The sequence below is a fragment of the Castor canadensis genome, chromosome 11 (genome assembly GCF_047511655.1).
Source record: "Castor canadensis chromosome 11, mCasCan1.hap1v2, whole genome shotgun sequence".
Classification (NCBI taxonomy): Eukaryota; Metazoa; Chordata; class Mammalia; order Rodentia; family Castoridae; genus Castor; species Castor canadensis.
Genome location: NC_133396.1, coordinates 109,951,042 through 109,975,405, shown reverse-complemented (window position 1 = coordinate 109,975,405; position 24,364 = coordinate 109,951,042). Strand labels below are relative to the sequence as shown.

Genomic DNA, 24,364 nt, shown 5'->3' with positions numbered 1-24,364 from the left:
TGAGTAGATAGGATTACAGGCGTGAGCCACTGGTGCCCAGCCATAAACACTGTTATTATCTCTGTTTTGAAGATGAGGAAACTGAGCACTGAAAGTCTTAATTACTTGCCAGGTTCATGCAGAAAGCCAAAATTCTGATTTGAAGAAGTCTAGTTCCAAAAACTTTTGTTTTTTCCCTGGTGTGACCTGAGTTTGAGCTCAGGGATTTGTGTTTGCAAAGCAGGCACTTACCGCTTGTGCCACACCTCCAGTCCATTTTGCTCTGATTATTTTGGAGATGGGGAGGTCTCCCAATCTATTTGCCCAGGCTGGTCTCGAACTTCATTCCTCCTGATCTCAGCCTCTCAGGTAGGTAGGATTACAGGTGAGAGCCAGCAGAGTCTGGCTGGCTCCAGAACTTTTGCTTTTAGCCACCATGCTGAGACTGCATCCTATTTTGGGGGTTGCCAGGTAAAATACAGGACAATAAACAATAAATAATAAATAGCACAAGCATATTATATGAAATATTTTGGTCATACCTAATCCAACAAATTATTCATTGTTTATCTGAAATTCTAATTTACCTAGGTGTCCTATATTTGTGTTTACTTAATCTGACATCTCTAATTTACAAGACACTTTACTCTGCCATGTGCTATCACCCACATTACCTCATTCATTCCTCTTAGGAAATCTATCCTCAGATACCCCAGCATGTCTCCCCACCTCAACCTTTCCCAGTATTTCCAGTTACAGACCTGAAATGACTAGCTAAGCTTACAGAACATAACAAGTTGCAGAAGATATGGGGATTAAACCCATATCCTCAAATTCTAAAATTGGTGCATGTTTTCCATTTTAATGGGAAAGAAAAGTAGAAAGTACTTGCCATCACAGAAATCTCCCTTTATGGTGTTTCCCCAGGCTTGGTCTGCTTGTGGGGTGGCAGTGGAACAGCTGTTAACTCTCCTCCATGGATGTAGGAAAACCAAAGAGGGCCTTTCTGGGGTGGGAGAGTGGCAGAGGAGTGAAGACGGTACTCCAGTTTCAGGGCCCAGCCCCCACCTGGAAGGAGATTGCTTTCAACCCCTAGAGAGCCAGCTCTGAGGTTTGAGCAACTGCTCAGGGCCCCTGAGGCTCCATAGGACTGTTCACCTGCTGCTCTGTGCACTGACAGCCTCAAGCATGTGTGCTGGGTTTGCATCACCTGCAGCTAAAACAGTCAGGGAACCCTGGCAGCCAAAAGGCAACAGGAGTCCAAGACACTGGGGTCTAGAAAGGCTCCTCCTCCTCCTGCTGATTGCCTTTGGGAGTATAGTGCTATGCCTGCAGGGAACATCCTTTGCATTTTTCTCTCTTGACTCTGCTGATCTGTTCCCACCCACGATTGCCTATGTCCTTCCTTTTCACAGACATAAACAGTCCCCTTGTCTCCCCACCCAGGGTGGCTGGCTTCCATAAGGCTAGTCCTCAAGGAAGTTTCTGGGCTGGGACCCCCTTTAGGGTGCATGCTGGGGTGCCCTACTGGTATGTGCCCCAACAGGTTTTTCTCTATCAACCTTGAAATCAGCCCAGAGCCTGTCTGACCTGCCCCCCAGGGAGCTGGAGCCAGAGGCAAAGCCAGGTCAGAAGCTGGACTTAGAGACTAGGCTTCTGTGGTCCCACCTGGCCCCACAGGGAAAGCAAAGCACAAAGCCTCCTGTGTCCTCGGCTGAGCTGCTGAGAGACTGAGTGGAGTTCTCTTGCGTGGGTTAAGGCCCAGTTCCTGGGAGGAGAGATGCTAGCCAGGGAGGTGTTTGCATGTAGACTGGGTACAGCCTGGTCCTCTCCCACGTCTGGGAGGGGCCAGAGCCCAAAACAACAGCTGGGTTGGTCTGCAAGAGAGGTCATCTGACCAGCTGCTCAGCCTGGGCTGCCCACACCCCCTCTTTTCTACCAGGCTTTTACATCAGCTGGTGCCCACACAAGCAAACCACCAAGCCACGACGATACCTACCTCACCTCCAGCTCCTTTGGGTAAGTACCGGGCCTGGACCCTCTGTGGATTGCTTGGGGAAGGGAGAAATGTTTTTCTTTTCCAGTATGAGAGTGCCTGCCCTCCTGTCCAGGTATCCATGTCCCCTCAAGGACACATACATCAGCTCAGAGATTATACCTGTTGACCTGAAAACCCCAGCCTGAGATTCCTAGGGAGAAGGGCAGATAAGCAGGTAGGAAGGTTTACAGGAAGGAGTTAGGGGCTTGCCTATGGGAGAAGGGGTGTAGTCCAGAGCTATCTCCTAACCCATGTGCTTAATTAAGCTGCCTCACCTCAACTCCCCTGCAGTGTCCCTGAAGAACCCGGCTAGGCTGGGGAAGGAAGGGATATGGATCTCAGAAGAAGGCATCACCTCAGATGAAGGACTGAGGAACCTCCAGCCCAACCCTAGCATTGGAGGGTTGGTTGGTTGATGCAGGTTCTGGCAAGCTCCATGTTCGGTCTTTGCTTCCTAAGGAGGGGTGACAGGTGGGGAAAGTGGGAACCTTCCTTTTACCCCTCCCATTCCTCTCTAGTTCAGGTTCCCAACCATGCTGAGCAGCTTGATGCTCTTCTTTTTCTGCACCTAGGGAAATGAATTCACAGTGGGAGCCCAGGCTCCAGGTCAAGGTCATCAGTAACCCTCTGTGGAAGATGGAAGATTTGCCTCAGTTAGCTTCTGTTTCCTTCCCTAGGGCAGTTGGTTGTACCATGTCTATAAGTAGTGAGACGATGGGACCCTCCCTGACCCAGGAGATCCTCAGCTACCTGGGCCTGGCCAATGAGGTAGGGGCAGATGAAATTTTAGGTATCTATTTGTTGGTTTGTTTGTTTATTATATGGGGATTCAATTCAGGGCCTTCAGCATGCTAGGTAAGTGCTCTACCACTGAGCTACAGCCCCAGCCCCAAGAAACATTTTTAATATGTCAATTTAGGGGCTGTGGGAGGATGGGAGAATAGAAAAGTAGAGAGAGAGCCAGCGCTGAGCTCTGCTGGGGCCTGGCTGGGGCAGACTGACAATACTCCTTTCTTATTGTACCCTGTTCCTACAGACAGCAGCTTGGGGGACTCTGGGCACCCTGAGGACCTTCTTAAGTTTCAGTGTGGACAAGGATGTACAGAGGCTGCTGAAGGCCATAACAGGTCAAGGTGAGCTTTTTCTCTACACTTAGGGTCTACCTTTTAGAAGCCAATCTGTAGACCAAAAAGGAGCCAGTAAGAAGCCAGAAAGGAATTAACAATGTTCAAGAAATATGCTAAAACCCAACACAAAAAAAGGCTGGTGGAGTGGCTCAAGTGTGGGTCCTAAGTTCAAACCCCAGTACTGCCCCACACCCAAAAAAAAACCAGCTATAGACAATATGTAAATGAATGTGTGTATATTCATGGATGCTAAAATTTCCATTTCCCATATATTTTACTTGTCCAAATTGTATCATATTTTACTTTTCTGGGGTTTGAACTCAGGGAATAAAAAATAAAAAAATAAAAAATAAAAAATAAAAGAAATATGCTGGGTGCCGGTGGCTCATGCCTATAATCCTAGCTACTCAGGAGGCAGAGACAAGGAGATTGTGGTTCAAAGCCAGCCCCAGGGAAATAGTTCCTGAGACCCTATCTTAAAAAATACCCACCCAGAGTATTGCTCCCGTTTCCTACATGGGGAACAGGAAATGTTTCTCTCTTTTTTCTTCTCCCCTCCACCTTGTCTATACTTTATCCTGTTATACTAAAATAAATCCTTGCTAAAACTTAAAAAAAAAAAAAAACCCAACCAAAAAAGGGTTGGCCGAGTGGCTCAAGCAGCAGAGCACCTGCCTAGAAAGCATGAGACCCAGAGTTCAAACCTCAGTGCTGCCAAAAAAAAAGGTCTATGGGCTGGGTGCTGGTGGTTCACACCTGTAATCCTAGGTACTCAGGAGGCAGAGATCAGGAAGACTGAGGTTCGAAGCCAGCCAGAGCAAATAGTTCGAGACCTATGTCAAAAAACCCACTCATTTAAAAAAGGGCTGGTGGAGGGCTCAAGATGTAGGCCCTGAGTTCAAATCCCAGTACCGCAAAAACAAGTTTGTTAAGTGGCTTAATACCTGTAAATCAAGTACCATGGTAGTGTGTCAACACACATTCTCACAACACCCTTGTGAAGTCAGGCTTATTGTTTCCAATTTACAGATGAGGAAACGTAGGCTCAGAGAAGTTAAGAGGCTTGCCCAATGTAACACAGCTCATAATAGCAGAGCTGGGATTCTAAACTAAATTAGCTAATCAAAAAAAAAAACCTTTCTTTCTTTCTTTCTTTCTTTCTTTCTTTCTTTCTTTCTTTCTCTTTCTTTCTTTCCTTCCTTCCATCCTTCCTTTCTCTCTTTCTCTTTATTCTTTCTCTCTCATTTTTTAATTTTTTATTTAGTGGTATTGGGACTTGAACTCAGGGCCTACACCTTGAGCTACTCTGCCAGACCTTTTTTTATAAAGGTTTTTTCAAAATAGAGTCTCTCGAACTATTTGCCCTGGCTTGCTTGGAACCTCAATCCTTCCGGCTTTTCTTTTCTTTCACCATCACGTCAGGCCATTCTTCCTTGAATTTGGGCCAGATTTCCATGCTGTCATGGCATTTTCTTTGCATCTTCTTTTGAGAGCAGATGGAAATGGGACTGAAGTAGCCCTGCTCTGTCCCCTCCCAGGCCTTTCCTAGACCTAATTCTCTCCTCTGAGGAATAGGGGGATCCCAACCCTGCAAAGACCCTGGATACAGCCTAGCCCTCAATTTGGTTCAGGTGTAGACCACAGTGCCATTGTGGACGTACTGACCAATCGGAGCAGAGAGCAAAGGCAGCTCATTTCTCGAGCCTTCCAGGAGCGCACTCAACAGGTGAGAGCACTCTGACATCACAGGAACAGTGAACCAAGTGAAGATCCCCTGGGGGGGCTGGGGGTTTAGTAGTACTGCCGGGGGCTTCAGCAGGCTTGAAAGAAAACCAACCAAATCTTCCACCACCCGCCCCCCCTCACTCTAACCACCCCACCCTCACCCCAACACCCCAGTGCTTCTAGAGACCTCCCCTGAGCACTGTGCCTCTGCCCTGGGGACCATTTATTGCAGGACCTGCTGAAGTCCCTGCAGGCGGCACTCTCTGGCAATCTGGAGAGGATTGTGGTGGCTCTGCTGCAGCCTACAGCGTACTTTGATGCCCAAGAACTAAAGACAGCCTTGAAGGTACCAGGAGAGGACACTGGCTGGGGTGTCTGGGGACTGAGGACACCACTGAGAGAAAAGGACTACCTGCCTGGCCTTTGCTCATTCTTGAGGGTGGACTTGGCAGAGACCCCTCTAGTCATCCCATATTGACCCTTAGATGCAGAAGGGACCAGTGTCTGCTCTCCGTCCCTCTGTCTGCCATCTTGCCGAGTTGATGACATGGTCCAGTCTCAGAGTGGCCTCCCAATTTCTTGTAGGGCTCAGGTTCTGCTAAGGATGTGGTCATGGAGATTCTTGCCACCAGAGCCCCATCTCGGCTGCAGGACTGCCTGACAGTCTACAAACACAGTAAGAATATGGGAGAGCTTCCCAAGAGCTGGAGAGGGAGCCACTCCTCTCCCACACTCCCTGCAGATGAGCCTTCTGGGAACCTGACTGACCAAGTTCGGTGCCCTTGGGGTCGATCCCCTGTCAGTGCCTCAGCTTTCCCAGGGGAGAGAGCCAGATGTGATCATTAAAGAAAAAGAAACAATGATTAAACAATCTTAGTCTGGGGCTCCGGGACAGATTCCGAGGTAATGACAATATTAGGTCCTGTAACAGTCCCAAAGGTACCCCAGTCACCTTCCCAGCCCCTTGCTGTCCCTGCCAGCTGTCCCTGCCATCACACCACATCCCAAGCTGAAGCTAGCCTTGCTTCAGCCTGGGGGAAAGGTGGAAATCTTCTAAGTCATGGGTGTCACCTATCAGGCCCACGCAGCTGGCTCCGCTTGGCTGCTACATGCCTCGCCCTCTAATTTGTCACTAGCTTTTCCCATCTTCATTTTAACACCACCACCACCCCTCTTTCTTCTTTCCCATGACTCCTTGACCACTTATCACCTTTTGGGACCTCCTGCAGTCCGTCCTTCACCCCCAATTTTCTTTTGATGTTTAATCTTGGCCCATATTCTTAGTTCCTTTCTCCCTTCTCCTGTTTTTCTTTTCTTTTTTTATGGTGCTAGGGATAGAACCCAGGGCCTCAGCACATGCTAAACAACATTTGAACCCTGGGCTACATCTTCAGTTCATGCTTTCCTTGTTTCCTTTTATTTTCCCCCCTTTCCTGCTCTTTCTCTACTTTATAAACTGCCTCCCATGTGATTTTTCCACATTTCCAATCATCACTGGAAACTGAATGACCAGGCCATGGCCATCTTCACGTTCCAGCTTTCCCTATCCCACCTTCACTTCTTGGTCACCACTCTAATAAATGGAGTCCGCCTGATTGGAAGGTTGGTGCTTAGGAAGAGGCCACCCCATACTTCATAGGCTGAGACATGTTTTTAGAGTGGCCATGATGGCACCATCCCGGGAATGAGCAGACATGAAGCTATTCTGGACAGCAGGATGCAATAGGACAGTCATTTGACAGGTCCTGGGGCTCTCTACCCTGGGAAATATCAGGATTCAGAGAGCTCCTGACCCCACCCCAGATTTCCAGGTGGAGGCTGAGGAGGACATCAAGTGTGAGACGAGGGGCATCTTGCAGGACCTGCTTCTGGCTCTGGCCAAGGTGAGGACTGGCCTGAAAGGAAGGGAGTTTCACTCCTCAGGTTGGGGGATGGGTGAGAGCAGGGAGGACTGCTGTTCTGTGATAGACAAGAGAAGACTTCAGGGACATCAGGGTCTGGCTTGTTGGTCTGAAGATAAAAAAAAGCTGTCCCTCAAAGAGTCTCCTCCTGAGCACAGTTTCTCCTTTTAGGGAGGCCGTGAGACCTACTCTGGGATCATTGACTACAATCTGACAGAACAGGATGTCCAGGTGAACAAGGGGCTTAGGAATTTGCCTAGCCATGTGCATACAACCCCTCCTCCACCATATCTTTGGGCTAGGGACTTGTGTACCCATCTGCCCTGCAAACCCATTTGTCTTGGAAAGGCGTGCCCTAGTGACATGGTGACTGAACACAGCACCTTAGACCTCTCAGTATGATAGCTAAGGCCTTTTGCCTCCTTCACCTCTGCCTTTGGAGCTCACAGAAAACAAGCTCATCAGCCGACAGTCTCCTCTCTGAGAGGACTTGGTGGGGGGAAGCCTCCCAAGACCCTGTCTTGGGTATTAGGCATTATTTAATTCTTTAGAGAATCAGGATTTTTCCAGATCAGGGAAGAGAGTTGAAAGGGCAAACCCCCTCTCTTAGCTCTGTTACTTTAAAAGAAAAAAAAAAAAAAAAGTCATAAATCAATCAACTAGCTTACAAGTTAAAGTCATTTTTTTCACCCTCAATCCCATTTCTATGATCATGATAATAGGTTCTGGGAACATAACCATGGCTGCCCAGGCCCCAACCAATGATTCTGATTCACTCCTTGCTGATTCCTCCCTCCCTCCCAGGCACTGCAGCAGGCTGAAGGACCTAGCACAAGGGAGCCATGGGTCCTAATCTTCACCCAGCGCAATCCTGAACACCTCATCCGAGGTACCCCCAGCTTGCTCTAATGATGAGTAGTGGCTGGGGAGGGCGGGAAAGGATCATCATTCTCTGTGGTAATTAATCTCCCTTCCCGCCAATTTATCTTATTCACTCCCTCCCACGCACGCCACAAGTATTTGATCAGTACCAGCAATGCGCTGGGCAAGAGTTGGAGGAAGCTATCCGGAACCTTTTCCATGGAGATGTCCAGGTGGCCTTGCTCAGCCTAGGTAGGGAAGGGCTCCCGATGTGTGGAGTAGGGTTCTCTCCTGGGGTGGGAAACTGTGGCCCTACTTGCAGCCCTCCATCTTTCTGTCTTTGCTTCCAGTCTCGGTGATCAGGAACACACCACTGTACTTTGCTGACAAACTTCACCAAGCCCTTCAGGTGAGAGGCACATTCCTTTTCTCTCCCTTTGGAACAAAACCTAGAGGGAGGGGAGGAGAATCTTCCAGGCTACTGCCTGGAACAATTTCATATGTATTTTATAAACCAATAGTAGCTCCCTTCCCCTGTGTTTACAAACTCTTGTCATAGGTAGAGGAGTGAGTCATGGTTAGAACTCAGTTGACCCATAAGAGAATTAAAGCTACAGTTTTGGCCTGGTTAAGGTCTAGGTGACCAAATACAGATTTGACTTTGCTTTTAAAACAGTGCATTGTCCAATGTCAGAGGTCACAGGTGATGATGATAACACTAGAAACACTGTTAATAAGAGCCAGCATTTCTCAGGTGCTCATTGTGTGCCAGGGCCTATCCTCAGTATGTTATATACATTTCAATTAATCCTCAAAACCATTCTCCATCCTTGTTTTATAGATGAAAAAACTGAGCAAGTCACACAGCTAGTAAATCATGCAGTTTTTCTATAAAACAATGATGCAGAACATGAACTGCCCGGTGTCAATTCCTCGTCAGCTGTACCATAAGTGCTCTTAGCACCCAGGGTCCCCTTTCTCTGCTGGTTAGATTTGTATCCATATTGTCCATCCTTATACTGGTGACCTTGGTTTGAGTAATTCCACCAATAGAATCCAACCAATCTGCTCAATGAACTCAGTCTCCTGTGAGAACTGCCCTCCAAACCTGCAAATCAAATTTTTCCCAGGTTAGAGGAAGTATAAAATGTGAAGAAGATGAGTTATTATTTTGGTAGATGAAATAGCTTTCTGTATACTAAGAAGCCATCATGGCTTGTTGGTGGCTATTCAAAAAGACAGTCTGTATAATCACTTGCTTTATCATCCAGAGATTTCCATCTTGACAACAGATTATTATACTTGACCAAGAAAGTCTGGATGATTATAATGAGTCAACACCAAGATTCATTTAAAGAGCTGTAGTTATCTGTCTAAATTCCTGTCATTAAAAACAAACTTACAGGCTGGGAGTGTAACTCAGTGGTAGAGCACTTGTTTAGTGCTCACAAGGCACACACACAAAAACAAATTTGTGTCATGGCCTTAAATCATTTTGTAGTGTATTGGGATTATAGGACCCAATTCTTGGATGTAAATGCCAGGTTTATCTTAGAAGTAGAAATTAGAAAATAATATAGGCTCATTTCTCCAAATTTATTTTTTTCTTTTTCTTTTGATATGACTGGGGTTTGAACTCAGGACTTTGTGCTTGCAAAACAGGCCCTCTGCAGTTTGATCCACCTCTAGTCCATTTTGCTCTGACTATTTTTGGAGATGGGGATCTTGAAAATACTTGCCTATGCTGACCTTGAACAGTGACCCTCAGGATCTCAGCCTTTCAAGTAGCTAGATTACAGGTATAAACCACTGGTACTGGGCATTTTTCTGAAATTTTTTTTTTCTTGGTGGCACTGGGGTTTGAACTCAGGGCCTCAGGCTTTTGCTAGGCACATGCTTTTACCACTTGAGCCACTCCACCAACCCTTCTTTGTGGTAGATTTTTTTGAGAAAACCTTGATCCTCTTGATCTCTGCCTCCCAAGTAGCTAGGATTACAGGCATGATCCACCAGTGCCTGGCCTGAATTTTTTTCTTTTTTCTTTTTTTTTTTTGTCAGCACTAAAGTTTGAACTCAGGGCCTTATGCTTGCTAGGCAGGTAATCTTACCTCTTAAGCCACTCCAGCAGCCTTTTTTTGTGTTAGGTATTTTCTAGATAGGGCCTTGAGAACTATTTGCCTGGGGCTGAAAAAATTCAGGTTGGGTGCTGGTGGCTCACACCTGTAATCCTAGCTACACAGGAGGCAAAAAAAAGGCTGGTGGAGTGGCTCAAGTGATAAAGTGCCTGCCTAGCAAATGTGAGGCCCTGAGTTCAAATCCCAGTGCAGCAAAAGTAAATAAATAAATAAAGGAAAAATTCAGGATACTCTTGTACTATTCTTTTATGAGAGCCAGGTGGAGAGTATTTATTTAGAAAATAGATAGTGAAGAATATTTATTTAGAAAAATGACCTTCAGCAAAGGCTGATTTGGGACACACTGGGCCAATCTGAATGCTAAAATGAATGAATATCCTGGGGCACTAAGAGATGCCTAGTATATTCTCAAGTGTTAAGACTACAATTATACTTAACATAGTTTTGGTATAAAGAGTACTTGTACACCAATGAGAATATTCAGTTAATGAGAGACTCTTATCCTTGTTCTATAACCTTGGAGAGACAAGAATTGGAAGAAGGGAGCTGGGTGTGCTGACTAAAGCCTGTAATCCCAGCACTGGGGATTCTGAGGCAGGAGGAGCATGAGTTTAAGGTCATAGCAAGATTTGTCTCAAAAAACAAATTTGAAAGAAGGGAAGAATGAATAACTGGTAATCTTTATGACATTATAAAACTGACAATACGTGAAAGTTAAAATGAAGTAGAAATCAGGTGCACTGATAATTAAACAGTGAGTCCAAATAAACTAGAGTATCCTGTTTCTACTTCATCATCGTCTTTTTGGTTTCCTTTTCTCTTTTTTGGTACTGGGGGTGGAAATGAGGGTCTTGCCATTGAGCTACACACCCAGCCCCATCATTTCTTCTTTCTTTTATTTTTTTCCCTTTGGTAATTGAGGTTTGAACTCAGGGCCTTCACCTTGAGCCACTCCACCAGCCCTATTTTTTGTGTTGGGTTTCGAGATAGGGTCTCATGAACTACTTGCCTGGGCTGGCTTCCAACTGTGATCCTCCTGATCTCTGCCTCCTGAGTAGCTAGGATTACAGCTGTGAGCCACTGGGGCCCTGCTCTCTTTTGTTTCTTCATGGGAGTTTATGATCAGTTCAGGTGCCCTAAAGGTGGGTGGTAGGCAATTCTGGGAAGGTTCTCATGAGTCAAGTGACTCAGGAAACTCTAAAAACAGGATATTAGGAAATGATGACAGCACCAGTGCACAAAAAATAGGAAATTTGTCTGGGCATGATAGTACATGCCTGTAATCCCACCTACTCAGGAGGCATAGGTAGGAGGATTGTGGTCTGAGGACAGCCCGAGGCAACAACTTGAGACCCTATCCTAAAAATAACTAAAGCAGGCTTGTGAAGTGGCTCAAGTGGTAGAGTGCCTGCCTAGCAAGTGTGAGGCCCCTGAGTTCAAACCCCAGTAACACCACATATACACACACAAAATAACAACTAAAACAAAAAAAGGGCTGGAGAGTGGCTCAAGTGGTAAAGTGCCTAGCAAGCATGAGGCCCTGAGTTCAAACCCCAGTACTACCAATAAAAAGGTATTTCCAGTCAAAAAATTTTATATTTATGGACTGGGGGGTGTGGCTCAGGTGGTAGATGCCTAGCAAGCACAAACCCCAAAACCTTCAAAAAATTTCTTAATTTATAAATCTCTCATAACACATCATTTAGTATAATCAATTATAATTCATGATGTTGTGACTTATTATACTGATGTTTAGTCTAAACTGAACCCTCCATTACTTTCCTTAGCTAAAAGGCAGGAGACCTGGTGTGTGTATGGGAGGAGGAAAGAGATGAACCATCCAGGAGAAACAGATGTGTAGAAATGAGTATGTGAGATGACCCTGGTGCGTTAGGAGCAGAACCAGAAGCCACACAACCCTGATCCCTATCAGCACCCCATCAACTCACTTTGAGGGTAGGGTGTGTGTCCTCATTGGACAACTTGGAAGGTAAAAGTGAGCTTTATAGTTTTCATGCCGGGCAGTCTTTATAGGCTGCAGGTCTTTCCTAGCCTCTCACATACACCTGTCTTTGGAGCCACTGAACCCCTGACTTTTGGGGGCAGAGAGGGAAGGCTATAAGCTAGTGGTAGGACCAGAAAGACTTGTGGAAGGACAAAGAGAAATATTCATCCCTGAATAGTGGTACATGCTTGTAATCCCAGCTACCTAGAAGGCTGAGGCAGGAGAATCACAAATTCAAGGCCAGCCCGGGCAACTTAGTGAGGTCATGTTTCAAAATAAAAGTAAATTTTAAAATGAGCTAGGGAAGTAGCTCAGTGGTAAAGCACTTGCCTAGTATGTGTAAGGCACCAAATTCAATCCCTAGTACTGCAAAAAGAAAGAAAGAAAAAAGGAAATATTCAAGTGACCCTCAGAATCTGATCTTTCCTGCTGTATCATCTTCCATAAGGATGGACAAAGCTGACTTGCCCTGAGATGATGTCTACTTCCCTTTTCCCTTGACTCCACCTCACCTCTACTTCCTATAATAGCCCTCCATGCCAATCAACGCCCATTTGTAGTGAGAACCATACTAACTATCTTCCCCCACCCCAATCTGTTTCTTCCTCTACCAGGAAACTGAGCCCAATTACCAAGCCCTCATGCGTATCCTTATTTCCCGAAGTGAGACTGACCTTCTAAGCATCAGAGCTGAGTTCAAGAAGAAATTTGGGAAGTCTCTCTATTCTTCTCTTCAGGTAAAACTTGGCTAATTCTTAGTCTGCAGCCCCAGGGTCTCACTCCTCCTCTCCATCCACCTTTCCTGCCCACAGCTGAGCACCTTCTGATACACAGAGGAGCTCGGGTGGTGAGGGTCCTTGTTCCGCTCTTAGATGGAAATCAAAGGCTTAGAAGTTTTATTTGTAGAGAAGAGAAAGGAAAAGCTGCAGGGGTCATGCAGCCGGATCCAGAAACCAGTGGTCAGGTTAGAAATCGGGTTTTACAGCTTTTTTTGTTGGCTGAGGGCGGAGGTGTCTCTCTGGCCTGAACAGATGTTTCTTGGGAAGGAGAAGTATCTCCCTGGCTAATTGTCACCTTTTGGGAACACGTGGACCTCCTGCAGTCCTCCCTTCAATTCTTGCTATAAGAACTCATAAACGCTTGGTTGAGTGTAGGACTCCAAACACCAGGGAAGATCCTTACCTCAGGACCTCACAAGGGAGGGGTTAGAATGCTTGGACCATGGTGGTGGAAGGTCTTTCAAACACTGACTCCCTTGCCTACAGGATGCAGTGAAAGGGGATTGCCGGTCAGCCCTACTGGCCCTGTGCAGAGCTGAAGACATTTGAGAGCTTCTGGTCCCCTTGCCCCCACGTGACATTCAAGTATCTGAGAGGCACATGTTTGGCGGAGCCTGCTGGAGACCACCTGAGCCTTCAAATAGGATATCCCTCATGGAGTACCACATACCCCAGCTTCATTGAGGCTGGAATTCTACATTTCTTTTAAATCCCTTAATTCCCTTCATCTCAAAATTATGTCCATACCTGGGTCCTCTAGCTCTGTGTTGGCATAGGATAATGGGATCTCTTTGATAATGTCTGTTCCATTAATCCATCCTGTACCCTGGCCAGAACATCTCACTTGAATTCTTTGGCAAACTTAACTGGTTTATGTTCCCTGATTGAAGTTTGGGTGGAGCAGGACAAAGACCAGGAAGAGGTCTAGGAGTTAGAGGACCCTTTGATATACCCTTGGCTATTCAACAGGAATCCTGTTTTTGCCCCAGTGGTGTCTTATCAACACACCCCACCCTCTGTGTCTCCCCTCACCCTCATTATTCTTTCTTCTCCAGAAAATTTCCAGCAACATAATTGAGGAACAGGCAGCAGAGGTAGCAAAGGACCATCTATATAAACAGAAGAAAAATGAGGGTCAACTGCCCTCCCTAGCCTGGAAAGTCTTGGGGTAATTTCCCAAATTCACAACTCCCAAATTCATCTGTCCAAAGCAGGAATTTGGAAACCTGCCCTCTCAGAGCACTACTTCCTGTTCCCATAGCACACCTAACCAAAAACAAACAAGAGAAGAAAAGGCAAACTTTGGTTCCCCCTGCTGGCTTTATTAGAAATGACAGGCAACGTCTTACCTCACCTCTCCTCCCCCTCTTTTGCATTCCTCAATTGGGTCAAATATTTAACCTCACTGCTGCAGGGTAAGAAAAACAACAGATCTCAGGAAAGAAGTTTTATTTCCAAATCTCGAGGAAGGCATTACAAATAATAGAGATAGAAATCCAAATCAAACCCTGAAACAAATGGGGGCAGGCCTGCTGGGTAGCCAGGAGCACCCAGGCAGTCAGGGGTAGGAAGTGGGAGAGATGCATTCCAGATAGGGGTCTTTCCCTAGAGCATGAGTCTGTACATTCATGTGACTATTCTGAGAAAGGAAGTTAGGAACCATGAATCTTCACCCCACCCTTCCCAGTGTTGCCCTGGATAGGAGGAAGAGAAGGCAGCAGCACTTGAGGGCAGGACATTATGGAGTCTGACCATGGCATTTGCTGCCTGTTCTGACCCCCAACAGTCTATAAATAAGTTACCCTGCATGTTTCAGGGGTTAAGGTGAGGGAGCAAGCAAACTAGTCCTAGCCTCTGAAGGAAGGGGCAGGTCTGCGTGGCATGGGGAAGAGCTACAGAAGAATACAATCTGATTCTGGCTTTGACCTCGGCCGCCGCTCCCCGGCTGGGCGTCCAGATGTGGTTCCTCTCCCCTGTATGAGATTTAATAATTGGTCATCTAAAAACCTCGGAAGAACACAAGGAAGGAGGTCAGCATCAGGAGAAGGGACCCCAGGGATACTTGGCAGAGATCAGTGCAAGAATAACATGTATTGTGGACCAGGCAAAGCCGGTACTGAGAGAAAGAGCATAGCAGGCTCACCTGGGGTGATGGGGCCCGTGTTTGCACAGGCTGGACTGCTTGCCGCTGTTGATACTCCTCTTGCTGAAGTTGCTGGGCCAATTCCAGGTCACTAAGGCCCAGCGTGCCTTGTGGCTGCTGCTGCTGTAGGAACAAGGCGATCAGATAGTCCTAGAGAGAACAAGAGTCACAGGTAGGCTAAGGCCTGTTGGGATGAAAGATTCAGGCTTGATTTCCAAACCAGGTTTTCCTTCAAATTCACTAGCCCATCTCTCTCCAGAGCAAAATACACAGCTAAGTGCGTTATCTGCAATGCCAGAAAATACACACCAAGCAAGGAGATGGTCCACAGGTAACAGAGAGCTAAGGGGTGTGGGTTTTAGATGTCATGGCCTCTAGATGACAAAATGTATTTAGCTCACTTATGGCAAAAAATTCTCTGAGGCAAATGAGCTCTCTGCACTTTTCCCAAAGGCCCCACATACCTGGTCTACCTGAAGCTGCTTCTCTGGAGAGTCACTCCCACCTTCTGCTCCAGGGCCCTTGCCCAGGGAATGACTTAAATGGAAGTCAGAGTCACAAAAGCAGCTATCTCCATCCACATTGTGCAGGCTCTCCCACACAACCTGCTCCTCCTGTAGAAAACCCTGGTCAGTGACCAGTAAGTACAAGTGACTCTGCAAAGAAAAGGACAGAACCAATTGGTGGGACAGGTAGTGTGGAGGCAGTTTACTGCCTGAGATCAGCTGAGATGCAGTTAGAGACCTTTTTAAATCAACTGGTATGCTGGCTGGAACCTATCAGTGCAAACATGTGCAACTTTAAGAAGAGGTGTGGCTGCGAAGAAAGGGAAGGGATCTGAGTATGGTGGTTATTTTGGTCCAGTGTGGAGTCCTCAGGGCTGGGGACCCAAGATCCTGCTTCCCACCCTGTCCCCCCTGGTCTTTGGGCTCACTTGATCGCTACGGAATTAAACCCTTTGAGAACAAGCAACTCCTCCCCCTTCTATTTACTCAATTCCTAGCGGGCTTTGGCAATTTCTAACTCTGGAAGACTGTAGTGTAGTTCAAAAATTTCCACTGCCCCTCTCTGGGAGAGGATTAGACTCTCCTGTCCCACTAATGGCAGGCTTATTCCTTATGGCTTGCTTTGGCCAGTTATATTGTGAGCAAAAACAACCTATGTCATTTCCAGGCAGAAGTATCAAGAGTGAGTGCACAGTGTGCTCTTCTCTTTTCCCACATATATTCCAGATAGAGGCTCTATTGTCAGTCTGGGTCCCAGAGTGAAGATGGTGTGGGACAGGATGTAGCCAGTTGCCAATGGATGTGCAGCAGGAGTGATAAACACTTGTGGTAAACCACAAGGATTTTAGGGGTCATTTGTTACCATGGGCTTAGTTCACCTTACCCTGTCTAAAACACTGACCAGGAGAAAAGGGCATGGGAAAATGACAGCACTCCAACCCCCCAACCTCCACACTCCCCTCACCTTGTGCTTAGTCATAGTGCTAAAGTGGTTGTTTCGGAAAAAGACACTAAGTTCACCCTCCTTGGCAGCTGCCGTAAGCTCACACAGGCCATGGTAGGTCAGCTGTGCTGCGGTGGTCTCCAGGAACTGCTCTGCGATCAGGCCTGCCAGAAAGCACAAGGTGGGGACGCTTGGCTTAAATCCAAAGTCCATGATAGGAAAAAACAAAAAGGCTGAGAGTGTAGATCACTTGCCTAGCATGTGAGAGGCTCTGGGTTTGATCCCCAGCAACACGGAAAGACAAACAAAACAAAGTCCCTTATAGGGAGGATCGCCCAAAGAGCCCTGTCAGAAGTCCTCTTGAGTCCTACCTTCTGAAATCATTTCCTTAGGGTTATAGTTCAGTGGGAAAGTATGTGCTTAGTGCTGCTAAACCCTTGGTTCAATCCCTGGCACCACACACACCCTATCTTGAAAATACCCAACGCAAAAAAGGTCTGGCAGAGTGGCTCAAGTGGAAGAGCACTTGCCTAGCAAGCATGAGGCCCTGAATTCAAACCCTAGTACTACAAAAAAAAAAAATTTTATTTTTAAAGGCAAAAGAACAAAAAAGCCAGGAGGCTGAGATCAGAAGGATTGTGATTTGAGGCCAACCTGGGCAAAAAAGTTTTGCAAGACTCCATCTCAAGGGAAAAAAGCTGAGTATGGTGGTGTGCACCTATCATCCCAGTGAAGTCAGGAAACATAAAAAGTGAGATCCCATTTCCAAAATCAATAACCAGAACAAAAAGGGCTGGAGGCGTAGCTCAAACAGTAGAACACCTGCCTAACAAGTGCAAAGCTATGGATTCAAACCCCAATACTGAAAAAATGAAAAATAACCACCATAACAAAAAACAAACCACAAAACCTTATTGAGCAGCTATCTTGTGCCAGACACTACACTAGGCACAGATGTGGAGGGGGTTGGAAGGGTGAGTGGGATACATAAGGGAATTATGTATCAGAATTCATTCAGACAAATTCCTCAAGCCCATTCTTGTGGAGCTTATATTCTAGTCAGAAGTGGTGGCAGATGACAGTCAATAAATAATAAACCTCCCCATGTGGGAGGAGGGGAATCACCTTCTGTCACAAGGTTGGGGTCACTGGAATGTTTGCAGGTGATAATCTTCTCTACCAGCTGGTTGTAACTCAGTTTCCCAACTGCACTCGCAGCCTCAGGACTCTGGAGAGTAGGATGGGGTGGGACAAAAATAAATTACATGTCTTGGGGCTGAGGGTGTCTCTCAAGTGGTAGACCACCTGCCTAGCAAGTGTGAGGCCCTGTGTTCAAACCCCAGTCCCACCAAAAAGAAAAAAAAGCATTTCTTTAAGGAAGGAAATGAACCAAGCCCACAGAATTGCAACCCTATGATCAAAGGTTCCTGAATGTTTGATCTCTAAGGACTGATTCTACTTGCATATGGTTTGTTTGTTATTAAAATGCTACCCAACAAAACATTAATATTCAAGGAATTCTGTACTCCTGTTTCCAAACCCTATTCTTCGTCCAAGTCAAACTAGCTCTTATCCCTAACCTCTACTCACATCAGCTTGAACTGCTGAAGAGACTCATTAGGCTATCCACCCTCACCTGTGGATCAACAAGCCAGCCATGGTACAGAGGTATGCCTAGGAGGTCAAAGACGCTGCATTCAGGTGTATACTCAAAATCAGAGACGCCTGTGAATCGCACATTGACATCCAGACCTGTGGCCAGTTTAGGCAGCACTGTCATCGCATCATCCACATTCTGGGGGCAGAAAAGAACATGAACAGTCTAGCCTCCTCTCCCACCACTACACTCCCACCAGCAGAAATAAAGCAACATTAATCTTGTTGCTTTTCTTCCCTGGCTCTCTTATAAGATATTCCATTCCTCCCTTGCCTCAACCCTTCTTTATCTTACATAAATAAACATATTTTCCAGGACAGAGATATGCCATTCTCCTGAAAAAGAAATCATGGTTCAAGAAACCCCGTGCAAGCTGGGCACCAGTGGCTCATGCCTGTAATCCTAGCTACTCAGGAGGCAGAGATCAGGAGGATTGAGGTTTGAAGCCAGCCCTGGCAAATAGTTCAAGAGACCCTATCTCAAAAAAACTCATCACAAAAAAGGGATGGTGGAGTGCCTCAAGGTGTAGGCCTTGAGTTCAAGCCCCAGTACCAAGGGAAAAAAAAGGAAACCCTGTGAAGAATCCACAAAGACTTCTCTCAATAGCTCCTGTGTGCCCTTACAAACCTGTGTCTGCAGAGCTCTTGCCTTACCTGCTGAAAATTAAGCTGAAGTCCCTCAGACTTCTCCTGGGGCTTGATGGACAGGAGGCAGTTTCCTACAAGACAGAATCCCCTATCAGCCTACCCTTCCAGTCATTCCAAAAGCTCAATTTCCTCTTCTGGAGAATGAGGGCAATATCACAGGACTGCAGATTTTCAGAGCTGGAAAGGACCTTAGAGTCTAATGTAGAACCTTCATTTCTCAGATGAAGAAACAGGCTTTTAAGGTGAAGGGCCCACCCAGTTTAGAGTTAAGGGCAGAGATCGGGGGCATAGCTCAGTCAGTGGTAGAGTGCTGGCCTAGAATGCTCAAGACCCTAGATTCTATCCTCAGCACTGCAAAAAATAAATGGCTGGGTGCCAGTGGCTTACACCTGTAATCCTAGCTAATCAGGGGGCAGAGATCAGGAGGATCACAGTTAAAAGCCAGCCCTGGTAAATAGTTCGTGAGACCCTATCTTGAAAATCCCCAAAACAAAAAAAGGACTGGTGGAGTGGCTGAGTGCCTGACTAGCAAGCATGAGGCCCTGAGTTCAAACCCCAATACCAAAAACCAAGACAAAACCAAAAATAAACAAAAAACAAAGCTAAGGGCAGAACTGGTGCCCTAACTCAGGATCCCTGACAAATTTGACCTTCACTTTTCACTCTTCAGCCTTGCAGAGAAGCCCCAGTGACCCTTACCCTCCCTGCCACATCAGAGCCCCAATCAGGGATCCCTCCATAGTCCAGATTTCCAGCTGAGTGAATAACTTTGGAACCCCTTGGAGAATTCATCTTCAAGGCACAGGCACTCACCAAGATGGGCCATGAGCTCATCTGAAGTAATCACTTCCTTCTGGGGGGGCAGCTTCACCTGGAGGTAGAAACAGTGATCATGTTAGTGCTCTCCCTCCCAGAGCACAAAGGAGGAACCCAGAGAAAGATAGAGGTCTGATGTTAGAGTGGGGTGAGAGAAAAAGACTTAAAACTGGGGCAAGGGAATGAAAGGGAAATACCGCAAGGCATTCCCAATTGTTAGAGAACAGGAGAGACAAGAGTAAGACACAGAATAAGCTGGAAAGTTTTTGCTGGTTTGAGCAAATCAGGATGATCAAGAAGGGAGACTGGTGAAGAGTACACCTGGATATTTCCTGAGCTCCAGTTTGGACTCTTTCTTACCTTCCACTGAAGAAAGAGGATGTTCATGATGGCAAGGAGAGGGCAAGGGCCATTGGTGCTCTGGGTGATGATGGGGGTCCGTTCTCCCTTCCAGGGGATCCACTTTACACAGTAGAAGTCTACCTCAGACTCTCGGTTCCTGGGGGACTGGGGAAGCTCCTGAGGCCTGGAGCACGCTCTTATTGTCTCTACCTCAGGTGACATCCCACAGGCTGGCCCAGGTTGACTTGGGCTAGCTTCAGGAGGAGGGGTCTCAAGATTATCTCCTCCCTGGGCAGGTAGTAAAGCTTGGTCTCCTGGCTCCTGTCCTCCAGCTTCCCCATCAGCATCTCTGGCATCCTTGTCCTGAGGATGTTCCTCTGGTCCTGATATCACCTCATGATTTTCAGAGGTGACTGCTTCTGCATTCCCGACCTTATTGGGGGCTGCAGGCTCAGACTGAGGGTGTTCCATGGTGGGAAGGGAGTCAACTGGGGACAATGACGATGTTTCTGACCTCAGGGATTTGCCTAGGCCAGTCGTACTATGCAAAAGAGAAACTTGTCCAATAAAATCATTGAACTGGGAAGCAAAGGGACTCAGAAAAGTCTTAGAAATGCATGTGATATGGAAGGCTGGCGAGTGTCTGCACAGTCAGTTCTGGCTATGAGGAGAACACGCCTTTCTTAGCTTGTGTAAACAGGACTCAGCCTGAGCTCTTTCTACCTCTAACTTGCTGTGACCAGATGGGACTAGCAGGACTGGAGCTTCCAGGTTTGAGAGGGATGATGATGGTGGTATTGAAGACATTGGGTGGAGTCAGCTTTCCTGAAACAGAGAATAAAGAAAAGATAGAGAGAAAGGAAGAGTGCAAAGGAGAATAACAGAAAGAAAAGAGACAATGAAAGAAATGTTGAAATGCAGACTGGGGATATAGCTCAGTGTTAAGAGTGCTTGCTTAGCATGTGCAAGGCCCTAGGTTCAATCCCTAGCCTTGGGGAAAAAATGCCTAAGAAACAAAAACAAAATTTCCTAATGGTTATTAATATAATGAACTTTTGCTTGCTTTGTAAAAGGCATCCATCAGTAATCCACACCACAGGCAGAAGGATAATTCCTCTGCCCAAACCAAACCCCTCCCCTTCACAGAATATCCTGAGCACACACAGGCTGCTGGTTTCCTTAGGGATACCCTCTCCCTGTCTCACCCCCAGGGTTGAAAAGATTACTCATCACATAGTTCTTGGGTGGAGGACTGGAGGTGTGGCTGAAGTGGTAGAGCACCTGCTTTGCAAGCCCAAAGTCCTGTGTTCAAACCCCAGTCCTACCAAAAAACAAAACAAAACCCAAACATAGTTCTTGGATGGAGTGGAGAGGCAAAGAGACAGTATCAGGCTTCTAAATGTGCCAAGGACTTGGCTGAACCTTACACAATTTCAAAGCACAGCCTAAAGGTCATGGGAGGGGCTTCCTGTAGACTGGAGAGGGGAAATGTAGGTCATAGGGGCTTGAATCACAGAGTGGTTTTGATAAGTAACTTCAGATTAGGGACACAAAACCACTCCCCACAAATTCTTCTAGTAAGCTTCTCTTGACAGCTGGAATTGAGACAAGTTCTCCTCAGTTCTTTGTTCCCCAAACTGCCTAAACACAGAGTTACTCTTTTGCCTACTATTTACATGGAATATGAAAATGCTGATTGTTAATTTACACTAAAAACACTCCTACCGGGCACTGGTGGCTCACGCCTATAATCCTAGCTACTCAGGAGGCAGAGATCAGGAGGATCTAGGTTTGAAGCCTGCCCTGACAAACAGTTCGAGAAACCCTGTATCGAAAAAACTCATCACGAAAAAGGGATGGTGGAGGGGCTCAAGGTGTAGGCCCTGAGTTAAACCCCAGTACCACAAAAACAAAAAAACAAAACAAAAAACACTCCCATCTGCATTCACCTACCCATTTTTTTTTCTTTTCACCTACCCGTTCTTTATATTTGGTCCCATCTATGTCATTTTTGCTATCTCTTTTTATTTCATTATTTATTTTTGTTTTGTTTTCCTTTTTTCAAAATTTTAATCTAGACTAGTCTAGATATGAACATTGGACCTGTTTGAACTGTCTTCTATCAGCACTAAACATCGAGTCAGGCACAGAGACATTTAATCAACACTGTGGACAGTAAACCTCTGCCCTCTGGAAAATGCTTCCTTAACTCTCCTTGCTACCCTCCGTGCTCTTTCATCAGGATGAAAAGTGGGGAGAGGGCTGGGGATGTAGCTAAGTGGTGAAGAGCTTGCCTAACATGCAAAAGGCCCTGGGTTCTATCCCCAGCACCACAAAAAAGGGGGGGAGGGAGTGGGAGAAATTAAACCAGTTAGAAATCATCTTTTTTTCTCCAGCCTCCTCCTCACCTGATATTATGCCTTCTTCTTGTAAACCTGCAGGAATTTGGGGCTGGGGGAAGAAAAGCCTGGGAGATAAGCTGAAATAAAATAAGCCTAGTCACCCAAATTGATCATCCTCCTGATTCAGATATAATTTATGCTAGCTGCATTTCATTTACATGTTGTTAATTTAGAATCAGAATAGCAAAAATTGCCTGCAGGGCTTACACTTTTTTCTTTCTCTGTTTTCCTCTCCTTTCTTCCTCGCCTCTCACATGGCACTGAGGGTGAGCCTTGAAGGAGATGCCAGAGCCTGGGAAAGTTAAAAAAGCTTGTAGAGCAGGACTCATTTTCTGCCCTGTGTTAGAAATGATCAATAATTTAGTGGGGGTTGGGAAGCTAACTGGCCAGAGGGATGAGCCAGAAGAAACCAGGAGCTTGACACCCTCAAGGGAGTGGAGTCTTAGAGAAACTGGGCAGAGCTAAATGGGTTGTTTTAAGAGGCAGGAGGAGAAGAGTATTGGGGGTTTCCACCCAACAAGGCATACTCCTGGGAGGTGTATTACAGAGTAGGAAAGGAGGGGGAGGGTGGGTACTCACACAAATCAGGATGTCATTCTTTTCCTTTTCTTTCTCAGCTCAAGTCCTACACTTCCTGTCCAGTTTGGATTACCCTTTGGTGGCAGGTGAGGGAGTTAAAACAGCCCCAGCACCTCCCTAGTTAGTGGCAGAAAATAGTCCCAGAGTGGAAGTAGCATATAAAATAACTGTGTATATAGCTTCAAGAAGACATTCCCCCATACCCAGAAGCCTTCCTCAACCAAGTCCCTACTGTCCCACGCCAATCTTCTTCTCAGTCTGACCCAAATCTTCAAGCAACTCCATAGTTCAGCTGTCCCTCTGGAATAAGTCAACCACCACCATAGTGCACTGTCTACTTGCTCCCAAGGAGAGGGGGAGGGTTTGGTTAAAAGAAGGAAATAAGGGACCAAGCAGCATCTTTTTTACATGTTCCCCCTGCCTTAGCTGCTTTAAGGCGTTCAGAGACCACAAATGGGAGGATGGCAGGCGTCAACTCCCCCCAGCTGGAGGAGAAAAGGAGAGCTGCGGGTGGAAGAAGGGGTGAAGAAGATCGTTAAAACAAACTTTTACCTTAAAGAGGTGGGTGCAGTTCCAGGACTGAGAAGGAGGACTTAGCTCTGGCAGTTCGAAGGGGAAGGTGGGGACACGGAGGGGGCGCCGCCAGTGCCTTCCAGCTGTCAGCGCCAGAACATATACAGGTTGACACAGGTTTACAAGCGTGGCCCTTCTGGCTAAGTCGCGGCCACTTCCGGACTCACGCCCAGGACCAGGGGCACCGCAGCAGGGTGAGGGCAAGTCGAGGCGCAGCCCAGGTGCTCCCCGTGGCTCCGAGCGTCTTCAGGATTCCTGAGCGGCTGAGTCTCTGGCGTGCGCTCCAGGCCCTGACTACAAACTGGTTTTCAAAGGAAGTTTGTGGTTTTTCTTTTTTCTTCTTTCTTTCCTTCTCTCTCTCTTTTCCCATCGGGACAAAGGAAAATTAGTCAAGGACAAGCTGCCTGGAGGAGTCGGGGCCTGTCCAGTACTGGAGGATTTCCATTAGGGCCTTCTGACCTGGTCAGCAGCTTGATGAGCGGCAGAGAGGGAGAGAAACAAGAGAGAAAAACAACAGACCCTTTCTCTTCCCTCCGCTGGCGGCTGGAAGGGACGGAGCGCTTGTGCCTCTCTGGTGAGAATGGGGAAGAGCAAGCGCCCTTGCTGAGCAGGGAGGAGCAGGGCTGGACAGCAGCAGCTCGCTGGTGGCAGTCCCTTCTCTGTTCGTGCGGCAGGGTACAGCAGAACAAGAGGGGATCCAACTCTTCCCTTTGGTCGGGTTCTGTTTCCCCGTCAGGCCTCAGTTTCTCATCGGTTACCTCCTCTCAGCTTCCAGCTTGAAGAACAGAAAAAGCTGGTGTCGTGCTAGTGGTAGTAAATAAAGGGATAAATTAATAAATGAATAGTTGATGATGAAGGGGCTTGTTTATTTTTTTCCCCCAGTACTCTGCACTACCCTGGGACTGAAAAGTGGCAGTTAAGGGAAGTTGGAACCTAGCTGTACATTCTAAAGGATATTCCAAACAGCTGCCACAGGATGACATTTCAAGTGACTCTGAAAGCTGAAAAAGAAGTTGGAGCCATTAGGGAGTCAGAAAGCAAAAAGCCAGGGTTCCAACAGTCCAAGAATGAATAAGGAAATATTTGTGTATTTTGTTATAGGAAAAAAAACAAACCAAACAAACAAAAAACCCCAAGCACCAGAGATATAAAGAAGAACCAGGAGTTGGTGAGACTGTAGGTATTAAGTAAAGATGAAAGGTCAAA

General features: G+C 46.6%; 2 protein-coding genes across 10 annotated transcripts; one reads left to right on the top strand and one right to left on the bottom strand.

The window, feature by feature from the left end:
- Positions 1-1,850: 1,850 nt before the first annotated feature.
- Positions 1,851-13,416, top strand: Anxa9 (annexin A9). Of its 3 annotated transcripts, XM_074048171.1 has the most exons (14): positions 1,905-1,998; positions 2,091-2,192; positions 2,695-2,785; positions 3,054-3,150; positions 4,776-4,870; positions 5,102-5,215; positions 5,455-5,545; positions 6,673-6,752; positions 6,942-7,001; positions 7,575-7,659; positions 7,788-7,883; positions 7,982-8,040; positions 12,386-12,508; positions 13,037-13,416. In XM_074048171.1, the coding sequence occupies exons 3-14, from the start codon at positions 2,711-2,713 to the stop codon at positions 13,097-13,099; spliced, it is 1,038 nt and encodes a 345-aa protein (XP_073904272.1). In that variant the 5' UTR covers positions 1,905-1,998; positions 2,091-2,192; positions 2,695-2,710; the 3' UTR covers positions 13,100-13,416. The 3 variants fall into 3 exon arrangements, with proteins under 3 accessions (XP_073904271.1, XP_073904272.1, XP_073904273.1); XM_074048170.1 differs by lacking the exon at positions 2,091-2,192 and having other exon boundaries at positions 1,851-1,998; XM_074048172.1 differs by lacking the exon at positions 2,091-2,192 and having other exon boundaries at positions 1,906-1,998; positions 2,700-2,785.
- A 568-nt stretch (positions 13,417-13,984) lies between these two features.
- On the bottom strand, positions 13,985-23,625 carry Mindy1 (MINDY lysine 48 deubiquitinase 1). Of its 7 annotated transcripts, none has more exons than XM_074048165.1 (12): positions 23,138-23,625; positions 22,214-22,298; positions 20,810-20,925; positions 19,623-20,429; positions 19,260-19,317; positions 18,453-18,517; positions 17,779-17,937; positions 17,268-17,370; positions 16,164-16,306; positions 15,158-15,349; positions 14,694-14,843; positions 13,985-14,523 (listed from the first exon to the last, which is right to left on the bottom strand). In XM_074048165.1, the coding sequence occupies exons 4-12, from the start codon at positions 20,073-20,075 to the stop codon at positions 14,443-14,445; spliced, it is 1,404 nt and encodes a 467-aa protein (XP_073904266.1). In that variant the 5' UTR covers positions 20,076-20,429; positions 20,810-20,925; positions 22,214-22,298; positions 23,138-23,625; the 3' UTR covers positions 13,985-14,442. The 7 variants fall into 7 exon arrangements, with proteins under 7 accessions (XP_073904266.1, XP_073904268.1, XP_073904267.1 ...); XM_074048167.1 differs by having other exon boundaries at positions 20,831-20,925; XM_074048166.1 differs by having other exon boundaries at positions 20,886-20,925.
- Positions 23,626-24,364: the final 739 nt, after the last annotated feature.

What these genes read in the sequence shown, in the direction of transcription:
- Anxa9 (XM_074048170.1), top strand. Translation starts at nt 2,711, where the DNA reads ATGTCTATAAGTAGTGAGACGATGGGACCCTCCCTGACCCAGGAGATC. An exon ending in GAAGGCCATAACAGGTCAAG is followed by an intron (nt 3,151 to 4,775) that starts GTGAGCTTTTTC and finishes AATTTGGTTCAG; the next exon opens with GTGTAGACCACAGTGCCATT. An exon ending in AACTAAAGACAGCCTTGAAG is followed by an intron (nt 5,216 to 5,454) that starts GTACCAGGAGAG and finishes AATTTCTTGTAG; the next exon opens with GGCTCAGGTTCTGCTAAGGA.
- Mindy1 (XM_074048165.1), bottom strand. Translation starts at nt 20,075, where the DNA reads ATGGAACACCCTCAGTCTGAGCCTGCAGCCCCCAATAAGGTCGGGAAT. An exon ending in TCCTCTTTCTTCAGTGGAAG is followed by an intron (nt 19,318 to 19,622) that starts GTAAGAAAGAGT and finishes TTCTACCTCCAG; the next exon opens with GTGAAGCTGCCCCCCCAGAA. An exon ending in GCTGGCTTGTTGATCCACAG is followed by an intron (nt 17,371 to 17,778) that starts GTGAGGGTGGAT and finishes CCTACTCTCCAG; the next exon opens with AGTCCTGAGGCTGCGAGTGC.